The sequence below is a fragment of the Cheilinus undulatus genome, linkage group 11, assembly GCF_018320785.1.
Source record: "Cheilinus undulatus linkage group 11, ASM1832078v1, whole genome shotgun sequence".
NCBI classification, from domain to species: domain Eukaryota; kingdom Metazoa; phylum Chordata; class Actinopteri; order Labriformes; family Labridae; genus Cheilinus; species Cheilinus undulatus.
The window spans coordinates 41,069,253-41,083,016 of record NC_054875.1 but is presented as its reverse complement, the minus strand read 5'-3'; the positions used below and the strand labels follow the sequence as shown (position 1 = coordinate 41,083,016).

Genomic DNA, 13,764 nt, shown 5'->3' with positions numbered 1-13,764 from the left:
TACGTAGCACACAGGTGCTCAATATTAAGCTTTGTAACTTGTAAGATTCATAAACGAAATATATTTAACTGCAGCCATTGTTTTTATATGTTGACATATTCACTGAATGACATAGCGGAATTTTCACTTTCCACACTGAGGGATGAAACACCACGTGAATATCGTGAATTGTTGCATCTATGAGAAGTGCATGTTTAGCAAGCAACTTAACAAAACAGAAAGTTTGGGATATTTTCAACACTAGTTAAGGCTCCTACCAGCAGGGTCTACAGCTGGATCACTTGCAGGGGCATCTGTGGCATCAGGTGCATCATCTTGACATATAACACCATCTAAAAAGGAAGCAAAAACACGGTCATGCTTGCAAGAGTTAAAGCCTGTTGACTTTTATTACATCTTAAGAGAACACAGAACTTCAATATTTTTACTCTTCTTTGTCCTAGTTTGATTTGGAACATAATTTAATATCATCAACTACAGCTCGAATAACTTGGATTAAATTACATTCTCCTGAAGTGAAAGTAAAACACAAACTGTAAAAAAGTGTTTTGCACAAAAGCACAAATTCAAAACAAAAACTAGACTGAAGCTGCAGCAATAGCATGCGATTTATTTTAGTATGTTTGAGGCAGGCTGTAAGCCTCCTTGCAAACATCTACTGATGCAAATTCATGCATGACTCTTTGCCTATAAAAAGAATCCTCCCCTGTGGTACACCCCTATTTACTTCTGCTGTAAAAATTTACATAGGTCTTAATGGGACCTCAAGAGATTTTGGGAAGTGGGCACTTGTAGTGCTGCAGTTTGTCACACATCTCTATTGGCTTTTTTATTTTTTTACATCAGGCACTTCACTAGGTTAGAGCTGTAGCTGGGGCAATGGTGACAAAGATCTGGCTATGCAAGACTCCCCTACCCCTAACTCGCACCAGGTGTCTTCACTAGACTCCAACCTTAACTTAACCCTAACAAATCCTCTATTATCTGCCTAATCATAACATGGGCATATTTCAAGGGCTGGACAGGAGGGATGTAGGGTTTCAAGGGATAATATTCAAGCACACGCCTAGTTGAATGTCTGTGCCAGTGGGGTCACGGCAAAGGGTTCATTTAAGAGCCCTGGCCTGGTTAAGCAAACCTGTACCAGCTAAAGACGCCAAACCACTTCAGCATGTGTTCTCAGAAGCTCTAAATAATAAGCAGTCGTATATGGGTTAATGCTCACTGTCTGCAGCTTATACACACAGTCAAAAGGTTATTAACTCCTGACTACACATCCCTCCTCTGGGACTGATCATGTTCCTGTAATAATCTTGGGATTAGGTTGGGTGGAGCTAAAACCTTTCGGGCATAGAAGGTTAAGAAAAGTCGGAAAACATTTCCAAAGTTCATGTGAGGTCTTTCTGGGGTGATGGATGGATCGCTTCCTTAGGTTACCTTTTGAAGTCTTATGTCTGGTATATATCATGACAGATAAATATCTTGTGATCTTGGTATCAGATAGTGTGGTTAGAGTGCTCTTTAACAATCTAGCGTGTCTTGTTTTATTACTGTCAGATATAAAACTCTATTAAGTGCAACATAATCTATTATCCAAATCCCACTAATACCATAGCAGAAAACTGAAGCATAACCATGTGTTTATGCCCCAGTGGGAATCACACTGCCTACCAAACACAGAGATCTGATTCCCAGTTTTTACCAGAAGCTAACAAAGGAACATTCATCTGTCACCACTTTTCTTGGCACGATAGGAAACCAACAGTGTGTAAACAGTCTGAATTCTGACCAAAACTATGCCGCAATCAGTGAAAGATGTGTTTTGTGCACCACTATAGTGATTTACTACATCACCAGATAGTAATTTGTAGTCCTAAAAACATGTCCGACTTTCCCATGTGCTGGCATGAGTTTTGAATTCTTAATATGAAAGTTAGCACACCCACCAGCTGGAAAATACCAACCACGACAGTAGGCTTTGTCTCAAGCACTGTAGACCATACTTTGTTTTATATTTTTCCGACTGTTGTGTGTGTTGTCTTGACTGTGGCGTCAGCTGGTTGAAAATTGTCCAAGGCAGGTCATGGGCTGCGTTTTAGCTGGTTTAAATGGGCATCAATCCCAATACGTAACAGCGGCAATCAGCTAATTGCCCTCAGTTTGTGCTTCTGTTTAAAAGAGCAACAAAAATCTTCAGCCTTCACTCAGATTAAATAACAAGAACCTTTGTGAGTGTAAAGATTTTATAAGGACAAGAAATATCTTTGGAATGTTTTTAAATCAACTCAGTTTAACAGCTTAATATCGATGCAGACAGGAGACCGCATGGTTAGTTAGTTTTAAAGCTTTTACCTGCCTTTCATTTGGATGGTAAAAGCTGCAATAATTAGGCCTTGAATTATGACTCAATGGGCCAGCAAATAGCAAATGGGTGAAGGTAATTAGGAAGCAATCCTGTGACTTAACGATACTATGTACAACAACGTTTGGAAAGGGATTATTTCTTAGGTTAGAGAAGGAAAAATCTCTCTGATTTTTAACCTCAACACAATTTTTCTCCTGGTTTGATACAGTTTAGAAAAATAGTTATCTTAGCTCCTCAGCTATGCCAATGGCATACTGCTTTCTTCTTTTTATGTTCTTTAATGGTGTTCAGCAAACTGTAAGTGATGTAAATATTACAAGAGAAAGACAAAAAGGTGACAGGCAAACAACAGTACTGTGGTGACACACTTAACTCGAGGAGCCAGTAGGCAAATCAAATATATTTTGAAGCCTAACGCACACCTAGAACGTTATTTTTTGCATTTTGTAATATTCAAAATGCAATTTTTCTTTAATAAATGCACGTCTTCTTTTTTGATATCCCAACAAATCCCGGACCATGGACTTGTTACTGAGGCATTATCGTGCCTTAAGATTTTGATACCGTTATGTCCCTACTTAACATTCATTTCCTCTTAAATCTTACCAAGAACTGACCAACCAAAGGTGTTTTCACATTAGGCATGATGGTTTTGTCCCATGGTCCAGCACAATTGTCCCCCCTTCCTCTCTTCCCAACTGGTCTGCTTTCACATCAGTAGCAATGTTCTGAGCCTGAGCACACCTGCGCATGTACAAAGGCCAATTACTGTAGGCACTAGTTGGTTTATAAATCCGCTGCAAAGAAGAATGAAGAAGAGGCAATTGCATTAGCCAGCGGGATGGACCAGGAGTCTATCCTGCAGGCTAATGCAGATAATTTATTATTTTTGGACACTCCAACAGCGAGTCTCCTTCTACCTCCACATCTAGCATGCAGCGCAGTGGGTAAAATGGACCCATGCTATGTGGAAACATCTATTTCAATGTTATTGCTAATTCTTTACATATTGTTACCATCATTACTGACATTATAGCCGTATCATACAAAACAGGAGCTATGTATATGACCACAACTAGCAATAAATTACTTTTTCATTTGTTGCTTTGTTGTTTCTCTTGTCCTTCTCCTCTTCCTGCTTCTCTCCCACCTCCCCTCTAGCCCTTTCCAATCCTCTTGCAGCTTTAGTAGAGGGCAGTCAACATGAGTCTGGTTCTGCTCGACATCCCTGTTCCTTAAGGGAAGGTTTTTGTTGCCACTGTAATGGGGCTAAATACTGCTAAAGCTGTTCTCATGGTTATTAGTGCTGGTTTTTTATCATAATAAGCTACAGCAGAGTATGGTCTAGACCTGCCCTCTTTGCTTTGAGATAACTTTGGTGAATTGGTGCTATATCAAAAAAGATTGATTGATTTTTGAAGATAAAGAGATGTTAAAGGTTGACTTTATAATTCTACTTGCTGATGAATCTGCATTAATTGTGCCCAAGACTACCTCTTAGAGGGAACTTGGAAATGAAATGAAATGCCTAAGTAGGGTACGTTTGCATTCGAACTGACTATTGAAATTGGATTTTTGGGTCGAGTGTAATGGATCTGTGCCCAAGTCCCCAGGGTGGGAAATTTTAACAACCTACACAATGTTTTAATGGTTGTTCTTTCAAAAGTATTTAACTGTTAAACAATGGCTGGCAAGCATTAATATCTAAATCTTTTTAGAAGTGCAAACTTATTGCTGATGAAGTCCAGGGCGAGGTACAAGCAAAGGTAACAATCAAGTGACACCTTTGGTTACAGCAATAAACATGTCACCAAAGTCTGAATTCATTAAATCAATTAGGAGCAATTATGTTGTATTTTATGTTAACAAGAAATTCTTCTTATATGGCAAATGTAGACTTTATTAAGTGGATGGAGGCCTGGGCATTGTGGCCATGCTTTCAAACCATTTTGATGCAGTCAGATAAAGCCCTTAATAAATTTAATGGGCTAATTTAATGTTAGGGGACTATTATGAGCACAAATAAGTTAATCCAAGTATGGCCCCTGAGGATTAAAACAGTCCAGTGTTAGGTTAGTCATCAAAAACGGGGAATTTCTATCTGTGCTATCTGTGCATAAACCCTCCCCCAAGTTTCATAAATCTAGGTAAAACTGACTTTCAGCAGTATTCCTTCAAAACACAAAGGGCATTTCTAACACCTATGTCAACGTTGAATTTTATTTAGCATTTTAGATGTGTGCTAATTTTCAAACAGAATAGTGCATGTCTAATGCCCCAAAGATGGACTGAAGTGTGACAAAAAGCCCTGCCTTTGATTACAACAGGGCCAAATTGGTTCTCTGGCACTAAAAAGAAACAGGAGATAAAATCTGTGTTATAGCTAAGACATACTCCATTTTTTATTCAAAAATCTGACTGGAGTATTGAACCATGTTGATGCACTTTCATTTGTCTTTATATTGTCCAAAGCCTACTGCTGTATTTATTCATATTTTGAGCTAAGGGCAATAGACAAAGAAGCTGTACTTCACATTTTGGGATTTAGAACGTGTTGGGTAAAAGTTTTTCCAGCAAGTAAGACATCTTTACACAGTCACAGTCTATCAGTTTGGACATAGACACCTCTGACAGCTGTGTGAGAAACATTAGTGTGTTTCCAGCCTGGCCCCTCAGCATCAACATGAATCCTAAGGACAGTCAGACTCAACACAAACACAGAGGAACACATGTAACACTCTCACTCCATAAACACAACAGTAGACTCTCTCTGGAGAGACTTAAACAGGTCAAGAGAGCAAACGTCTGAGGCTGCAGTCCGTGTAACCTCTGGGTTCACTCCTGCTCCTCTCTTACTCGACTACATCATGTGGATTTCCTGCCCTGGCTGTCCTCCTTAGAGTGCTCGGCCTGGGTGTTCTTGTCTTTGACGTGGTGTGTGGTTATGTAGCCCTGCCAGATGTAAGGAGCTAAATCATAGGTTAAAGAGAGGATGAAATATGCTGGCAGCTGGTTAGGAAGCAGAATTCTTTTGCCCAAGTTTGACAAATTAACAACAATGAAAGGCAAGACAAAGGACGATATTTAGCACACATAGCCACCAACTGTTGCTCTGCTCTATCTATGAAACTTTACATGACCACAAGCATTGTTGTTGACATGCTGCTGGAGGTGTTTGCAGTTACTGCTGGTCCTCTTTAGCTGACCCAAATGTACTCCATGTACTTCACTTTAAATATCAAGGGAATGTAAGCAACTCCGAAATTCAGTCACACAGTAAACACGTTGGGTATCGGGTACATAAATAAAGCGATGCTAATCCCTTGGAGCATTGTCAAGAATTTCCCAACTGACAGCATTACATATGTAGAAATGGATTAAGAGAGGTTATTTCTGATATGACGAACCATGACTGCACTTTATCAATTAATGCTGGGATTCCTGGATCCTTTCTAAAATGAAATTATTCATAAAAATGTCTGATATAGAAACAAACGCATGAGAAGATAAGAGAGATAAATTTGAAGGATTAGCTCTTTGTGGAGTGTTGAATCATATATTTTCTTTCCGCCTTAAGTGGACTCAGGAGAGTAAGATAAGGTGAAGGGAGAGACTGTCTTATCATAAATTAACAAAATGAAGACAGATTTCTACATTTAGTTCTGTTCCTTCCAGACAACCTCCTTTTAACCCTCCTCCTCATGGGGAAAAGACTTCAAACTCCCCTCCATACACCAACAGACACACCCATAGACTGGGAACATAGAGCTGTGAGTTATTTCTAAAAGACTTAAATGGCAAAATATTAATTAAACCACAATTCATAATCATTACCCATATTTCTGATGCGACCAAGCTGATGGTAAATATCAGTTGTGCAACTTGTGGTTAAAATGTAGAAGCAATAAAACGCTAAGGATTGAAAATCTTTAGGGATGCAATAGTGCATTGGTCTAGCAGCCTTACTGGCTGATATCGGCCTATTTAACAAACATCAGCCCTCTGTAAATGATGCATGAATACATAGTGTTCATCTTTAGTTGTGTCTAATCAATTTGATGCTGGCATCTACTACAACTAATCGCTGAATCAGGTAAGAGATTTCTTTACTGTGCATAAGAGAAGTCACCTGTTTGATAAACTCTGATCTGTTCATGGTCAAACATGACAGAAAATGGTGGCATGATGGAGGAATAACACTAGAAGACACTGGTATCTGTAGCAGCCATTGACTAAATTATTTTCATTTTTAAGACGAGAACACCCAGGCTGATAGCTTACAAAGTGTGCATGACTATACCTGCATTTTTTGGGTTATTAATGGGCGCCTTAACTTTTTTCACTGCTGTGGTAATGAAACAAGTATCATTTTTAGGGGTATGATCCAGTATCTCATGCTTTTTGTTTGGTTTTAAATCTTGGGTTCAGAATTTGATTCAAAACTGATGTTTGAGAACTTCCAGTGACATGGGTCCTATAAGTTATTAGCAGGGTAGGAGGCAAAACAGGCAGAACAGCAATAACAAAGCTGTTTTGAGGAAATCTCCAAACACATGGCTAGCAAACATGAGGAAATTGCAAGAGGAAAAATGGACGGACAGGAGTACACAGAGACTCAGATTAGCAAAGATATTAAAGAGTTCAAACAAGACATACAGCAGAAGCTAGTCACTCTTAAAGATGAGCTGAAGAGAGAGATGAGGGGAGAGATTGCTTATCTTCAATAAGAAATAAGCTGCAAGCTGACAGAAAACAGCAACAAAATACAGGCAAAGCAGGTGAGCATCACAAAGGAACATGCGTTTCAGAGTTGGAAGGGTGGAAGGTGGAAGCTAACAACACACTGTCGGCGATTTGGGACCAGACACGGCAGATGCAACAGAAAATAACGGACCATCGAAAGAAGATCAAGGAGAAATAATATTAGTGTTTGGTTCAAGGGAACACAGAGCCATCGCACTAAAAAATGACATCGAGTTCGCCGCCATAGATCCATTGTGACAAATGTTTTACAGTTCAAAACAAAATATGTTGATCCTGAGAAATGGATGAAGATACTTATTGGGAAACCAATATTTTTTTTACCATGACTATCCCACTGAAATTGAGCAAAAACAAAAGGCATACATGGACGTCAAAAAACTTTTGAGGGAAAGGGGGATCCTGTTTTGAGACTCTACTTGCTAAAATACAGATACACTGGAACTGACTTAGGATGAGCAAGAGTGCCAATGAAGCTGCACGGGAAAGAGGTTACATGGTGGACTAACCAAGCGGGAATGCCAAGCCTGAGACAGGGAATTTGAGGAGAGGTGGCTGAGTGGCAGGGGATGGGAAAGGCTGAGGAAAAGGCTCCAAAACCACCAATTTAAAACTTAAATTGCTTAAGTTGGCACTGAAGAGAAGGAAAAAGACAGGTTTGATTTAAGACTACAATAGTGCCAGATTCACTGGTAAAAAGCCAACAGGCTACTTTATGATATGTGTTTGACTAAAAAAACAAACAAACAAACAAACAAAAAAAGAAAAACGGAAAACAACTGGGGCTGCAAGCAGCACTCAAGTGTCCTCATGCATGGGTCCAAAGAGGCTTTTTTGTAGGTCTTACGATGGCCAATATGAAAATCATAAGCCTATGCCTAGGCTGAATAGATCTCCAGGTTGTCTAGTATGAGAAAAAAAAATCTGGAGTTGCTCAGGTGAAATGCTTTGGATTAGTTTGATAAAATATGAAACTTGTGAATCGCCAAAAAATGCAAAATTTGACCTTCAGCTGGTTGTAGTCTGCTTCCTGAACATTTTACAGGATGACCCAAACAGACTTTTGTTCTTATCTAATTATGATACATAAGTGTTTTGATTTTCATGCCTGTAGCCCTTACCCAGTCCCCTACCTCACATTAGGGCCCCTGTTTGATGGACTTGCACAATTCCACCAAAATACAAACCTTTCACCGGTGGACAATAATCTGTAAAGTCTGGTGAGTTTTTGAGCAGGTTAAAGCCCCAAAATGAGTGATTCTTCTGTTAGAAAATTACACCGACAGATACAATAGGGTCCTCACCAACCCTAGGTCAGTGCTCGGCCCTAAAATACATACAAACTGATGGTCTGTGACAAAGAGGTGTTTATTTTAGGATCTGCTTCAGCCTGCTGTGCAATAAGAGGCTGCCTGTTATTATTTGACATTGAAATGTTCAAGATAACACAACTTTTGTCTTTGGTGTATTTGTTTTATTTTGATATAACATGTCAAAAATGTGTCAAAGGGAGTCGATTACTGTAAGTAAGAACTCCCCAAGAACACTTCAGGAGAGAACAGGCATTTGTCTAAGTGCTTAGAACAATGCTGGAACAAGCAACATGCCTGTAAACACACTTTTATATGCTTATAGAATTTGGTTGTATTCGGTGTTTAATTTCAGCATCTAAAATCTTACTCTAGCTTTTCTGTCTTGGTTTAGAAGAAGCCCATGGAGAAACACCGTAGTATTTGTGCTGGCCGGAGTCAAGAAAAAATCTCTGAGTATTATTCTGTGATTGTCTGACTGCTTCTGTTTTTGTTGGAACAGGTTTTAAAGATGCTGCTGTGCTCTTGGGTCTCCTTCCCTGCAGTTAGTAGAGAGTCAACCGAATCAGCAAGAACCTTTTAGCTTTATTAAGGCATTTCTCAAGGGTTCTTTCGGATCAAGTTTAATGACCACAAATGGACCCTGCAGAGATACAGTTTCATGTCCAGATTGAGCCATGCAGCCTGCTACAACAATGGATTGTTTATTGTACACTGCCTACCTTAACCACATTCTGTTACATTTTAGTATCTGTGCTTGCAATTTATAATAACTGAAGACAAGGAATCAAGATAATATGGGCCTATTACCTTTATTTCTTTGTTGTTGTGGTATTGAAACACAGAGGGACAGAATACCATCCCCACTCCCCTCTCATCCCAGCCATCTTTCATCTTTCTCTTATTCCACTTAGGGTGGGGAACAGCGAGCAAAATTTCAAGAGAAGCAAACACACACTGGACGGGCGCAGTCGGAGTACAAACAGGGGACAGCAGCTGCAGTAAGTCTCTCTAGGGAGCTCCTCCCCTCCTTGCATATGTGCTGCACTGTCAGAGAGCGGCGAAGCTTGTGACATCATGCATAAGGGGGAATAGCGTCAGTTTGAACTCTCGGGATTTTCACTGAACCTCCGCCCTGACTACAGAGACGACACCTTGGCTGTCAGGCAGTAATGAGCCACACCCTCCTCTTGGTCTTTATCCATATAGTCTGCTTCCAGATGTGCACAGAAAGACCCAAAAGTCTCCCTTCAACCCTGTCTTTTAGTTCCCACCATCAGGAACGTCACTGCCGTTTAAATTGAGCATTCCTTTAGTTTTAAAGACTATCAGGGGAGTTCAGAGACTAAGAATGTTCAACAGAAGGAATGACTTTGGTAGGCTAACAATAAGAGACAAATGGGGCTTAGACTGCATCTAAATGTGTTTTGGATTAATTATCAACCTTTTCTTGCAGCACAAAAAACAAAATTCATTTAACAAGAAATAAAAAGAGAAAGCAGCAAATGGTCATATTTAAGAGGGACAACTGAGAACCACTAGGACTACTTTTCTGTTGAATCACCAACAAAAATATTAAAAAGTACAAACCTTTTTTCTGCTTTTAGGTTTGAACAAAGGCCCTGCAGTCTTACAACCAACAAAAATACATCCTCAAGTTTAATGAAAGGGTACAAATCAGTTAATCTGTTAATCATTAAACACAGAATATCAAAAGATTCTGAGGATCTGGAGAAATCTCTGTGCACAAGGGACAAGGGCTGAAGTTCAATACTGGATGATTGTGATCCTGGGGCGCCTTAGGTGGCACCGCATTAAAAACAAGCATTATTCTGTACTCGAAATCACTGCATGGGCTCAGGAACACTGAGAAATCAATGTCTGTCAACACAGTTCACTGTGCCATCCACAAATGTAAGTTAAGTTGGATCATACAAAGAAGAAGCCATACGTGAACACAATCCAGAAATACTGCAGTCTTCTCTGGGAGAAAGCTCATTTAAAATGGGTTGAGGTAAAAAAAAAGAAAACTGTTCTGTGGTCAGATCAATCAAAATCTTTTATTTTTTGTTACAGGCTAAATAAAGTCAGCAGTGTGATATTGTGTGCTGTAGAAGGTATGAATTAAATTATTTATTTTAGTGAAAAATGCTGATGATTCAAACACTTTGATTTGGCTAAATGATGACAAGTCTTGGCAAAGTTTCCTAGAACATAAATGTGTCTGTTGGTGTGACAATTCTTCCTTGGTGCTCAACATTTTCAGACAAAGTAAATGCCTGCAGATTTAGAACTCATGTCCCAAATCATGACCCTACAATTATTAAAATCAGGCTGTTGAATGTGTGGACAGCTACAATTATGTTGGGACAGTTATGGAATCCACACTGGCCTTTGAGGAGCACATCAGCCTTTGTTTTGTCTTATTTTCCCATCAATAAAAATCTGATGACCTTATTCTTTTGAGCTTTTTATTGAATCTGTGTTTTCTTACTCCCTTGTTTCATGGTTTGGTAACCTACTTAATTTAGTTTGCACCAAACTAAATTGTACATATTGTCATCAGAATTGACTGTGACTGCTCTCATTCTTTGAATTCTGAGTTCTTTGCTGCAGGTTTTGGTTTGTTGCTCCTAAAGGGAGAACTTAACACCAGCAACACTTTGTACCTGTAGTCATAGCACTACTTAACAAAGCAGGCATGATATGATGCTGGGATAGTTTCAACAATATCTCAAACATTGGTCTTTATGTATTTTGTCTGGCTGAACTGTTTGTATCTTCAGAATGCCAAGCTGTCCATCTGCACAGCTAATTTACCTTTTTAGGTAATAATGAAGATTCCTTTAAAACTGAAAAAGTAAATAAAGTGTCAAATTGTCAGAGCCCCTGAAATCCATAAACAGTTCAAAGTACTGTTATTTGCTGCTTCTAAGGCAATCAAAAGGAAAAAATGCCTGGAATTCCTCCATTTGCTAGCTACCTGAATGTGAGAACTATTTTTGTTTCTGCATAGTCGGGTGGCAAAAGTTGACTTTTTCCATCCCGCCCACACCCCTGGTGTTTTCAGAAAAAACATCAGAGCGTTTAGAGAAAAATTAAAAGGAATTAACAACAGGTTTGTGGAATGTTATCGATGCATATCCCAGCACAGGATGTGGCTATCACTGCACGCGGTATGTGGTGACCTCTGGGAGCTGTAGGGGCCGACATGCTGGGGGCTGCAGATAACACACAGAGACACACGCTGCTGGGGTAGCATTACATCCACGATGCCTGTTATCATGGGGACACAGTGCTGAGTCTATCCTCTGCACTGTAATAGCTTGAAGTGATTATTTTACTCCATTTGTTACTCTAACTATTCTTTGCACGAGTACATTGTTGGTTAAACAAAAGGCTGAGAGAACCCTCAAGAGAGAAGAATGGCTCGGACTATGATTGATAGCAGCTACCTACCATTGTTTTTATTCCACCTCTAATTTACTCATTAAAATGGTTTCAGCAGGGCAGTGAAACCTAAAACCAGTGTTTCCAAAACAGCCCATCCAGTTTGTTCTTGGATTAGAATTTGGAAGCAGCAGCTGCTTTTAGAAGCCTTGTGAGCTCGCAGCTTTCCTCCATTCTATGTCAGAAGAACCAGCAGCAGATGGTCATGGACTGATTCCAGCTGCTGTTTTAACATGAAGCTGTGCGGGGAGAGGTTGTAAAAAGATATTGAAACCTATAGCCTTTAAACAATCTGGCTCTGATATGAGGGAGGCTGCAGAGCCAGAGTGGGAGAGGAAGATTGAGAAACAATAGCAGGATAGCTTCCAGAAAAGGCTCCAAGAAGGAAAAATCTGCATAAAATCAAGCTGATGTTTGCATATATAGAGAGAACTAATGAATAAGGAGTACAAACATTTACTCCTATATTACTATATCTGCACTAGCTCCATATAAAATCTAGAATAGAATTTAAAGTGCGACCACTTACTTACAGAACTCTTAATGGTTAGGCACCATTAGATCTCCAAGAACTCTGAGTGCCATATTTCCCCTGTTGAATATCAAGCTCCAAAAATGCAGGCTGGCTTACTGTGCTGACAGTCTCTTGAAGTAATATGGGAGGTAGATCCTTCAGTTATCAGGCCTCCCTCTTTTGGAATCAAATGCAAGTCTGGGCCCAGTAGGCGACACCTTCTCTACCTTTAAGGGTAAGCTTAAAGGTAGAGAAAACTGGACCTCAGCTTGGGAACCAATGATCTACATTTTATTGCCATTTTTCTTTTGTATACCCCTTAGAACTCTGGGTAATATAAGTCAAAACTAAAATACTCCTTTTATAGCCAGTCATGTTACTGACCTGTCCCTAATCTTACTACTATAATCGGCCACATGTCTGTCTGTGTTGATTTGTATGCCACACCATTGCTCCAATCGTCTCTGATCTCTCTCAGAAAACTTCTTGGGTGTACTGTTTTGAAACTGGTGCCACAAAAAAATCATAAATATTCACAGATTTTCAATAAAATACCAAATTGTTGTGCCTTTCTCTTCAGTCCCCCTTTCCTCTGTCCTGACTTTTCTGAGACACCTTGCTGACATCAAATTCAAAAAGAGCTATTATTTGTCATGAACTGCTCAAATGTCTCATCTCCAACATCTGATACGTTGTTTATGTTCTATTATGATTCAAATGTGGGTTTATGAGATCTGCAAATCAGTGCAGCCTGTCTTTATTTACAGTGTACCAACTTTTTTGGAATTTGGGTTGTAATCAGACTGATTTTGTCAGTTATGCTTGCATTACATGAAGTTAGGACACAGTGTGAGTTGATATAGCATTTAACAGTGAACAGGGGATGTTTGTGGGACTCTTTAAAGAGCGGCAGACCCCAACATCATTGCTGTCATGTGCAAACATATTTTTTAAGGAAAGTCTCCTCTGACACGAATCTGCTCCCTGCTGAGGTCTCAGACAAACAGGCCACAGTTGGGGCAGAAGTCATGGAAGTGGGGACGGAGGACTGCCTTGCCCAGCTAAAAGAGAACTTGGAACTGAAGGCAGAACTGTCAAGGGTTCACATGGAACTTCCTGATCAGGGATGGATTTGGTCACATGAAATGGGCATGACTGCTGCCGAACTCAGCCTGACCAAAAAAGAGCTGGTTCAAAAGAGCTGTGAATGGGAAGAAGAAAAGGAACTTCTCCTGGCTAAAATCGACTCCGCTGGTCCAAATCAGACACACCTGAGGGGGGGCGAGGTCTCTAGGAAAGTCAGCACCCTGAAGGGAGCCCACAGCCAGGCCCAAGAAGACCTGGTGAAGAAGAGCCGCCAATCA

At 39.9% G+C, this 13,764-nt stretch overlaps 1 protein-coding gene across 1 annotated transcript in view; it reads right to left on the bottom strand.

The window, feature by feature from the left end:
• The window catches only part of si:dkey-261h17.1, a 44,588-nt gene that overhangs the window by 18,224 nt on the left and 12,600 nt on the right, over positions 1-13,764 (bottom strand). The window contains exon 2 of the mRNA XM_041799412.1: positions 258-332. Within this exon, the coding sequence (XP_041655346.1) occupies positions 258-332 (75 nt within the window). The remainder of the gene's footprint in view (positions 1-257; positions 333-13,764) is intronic.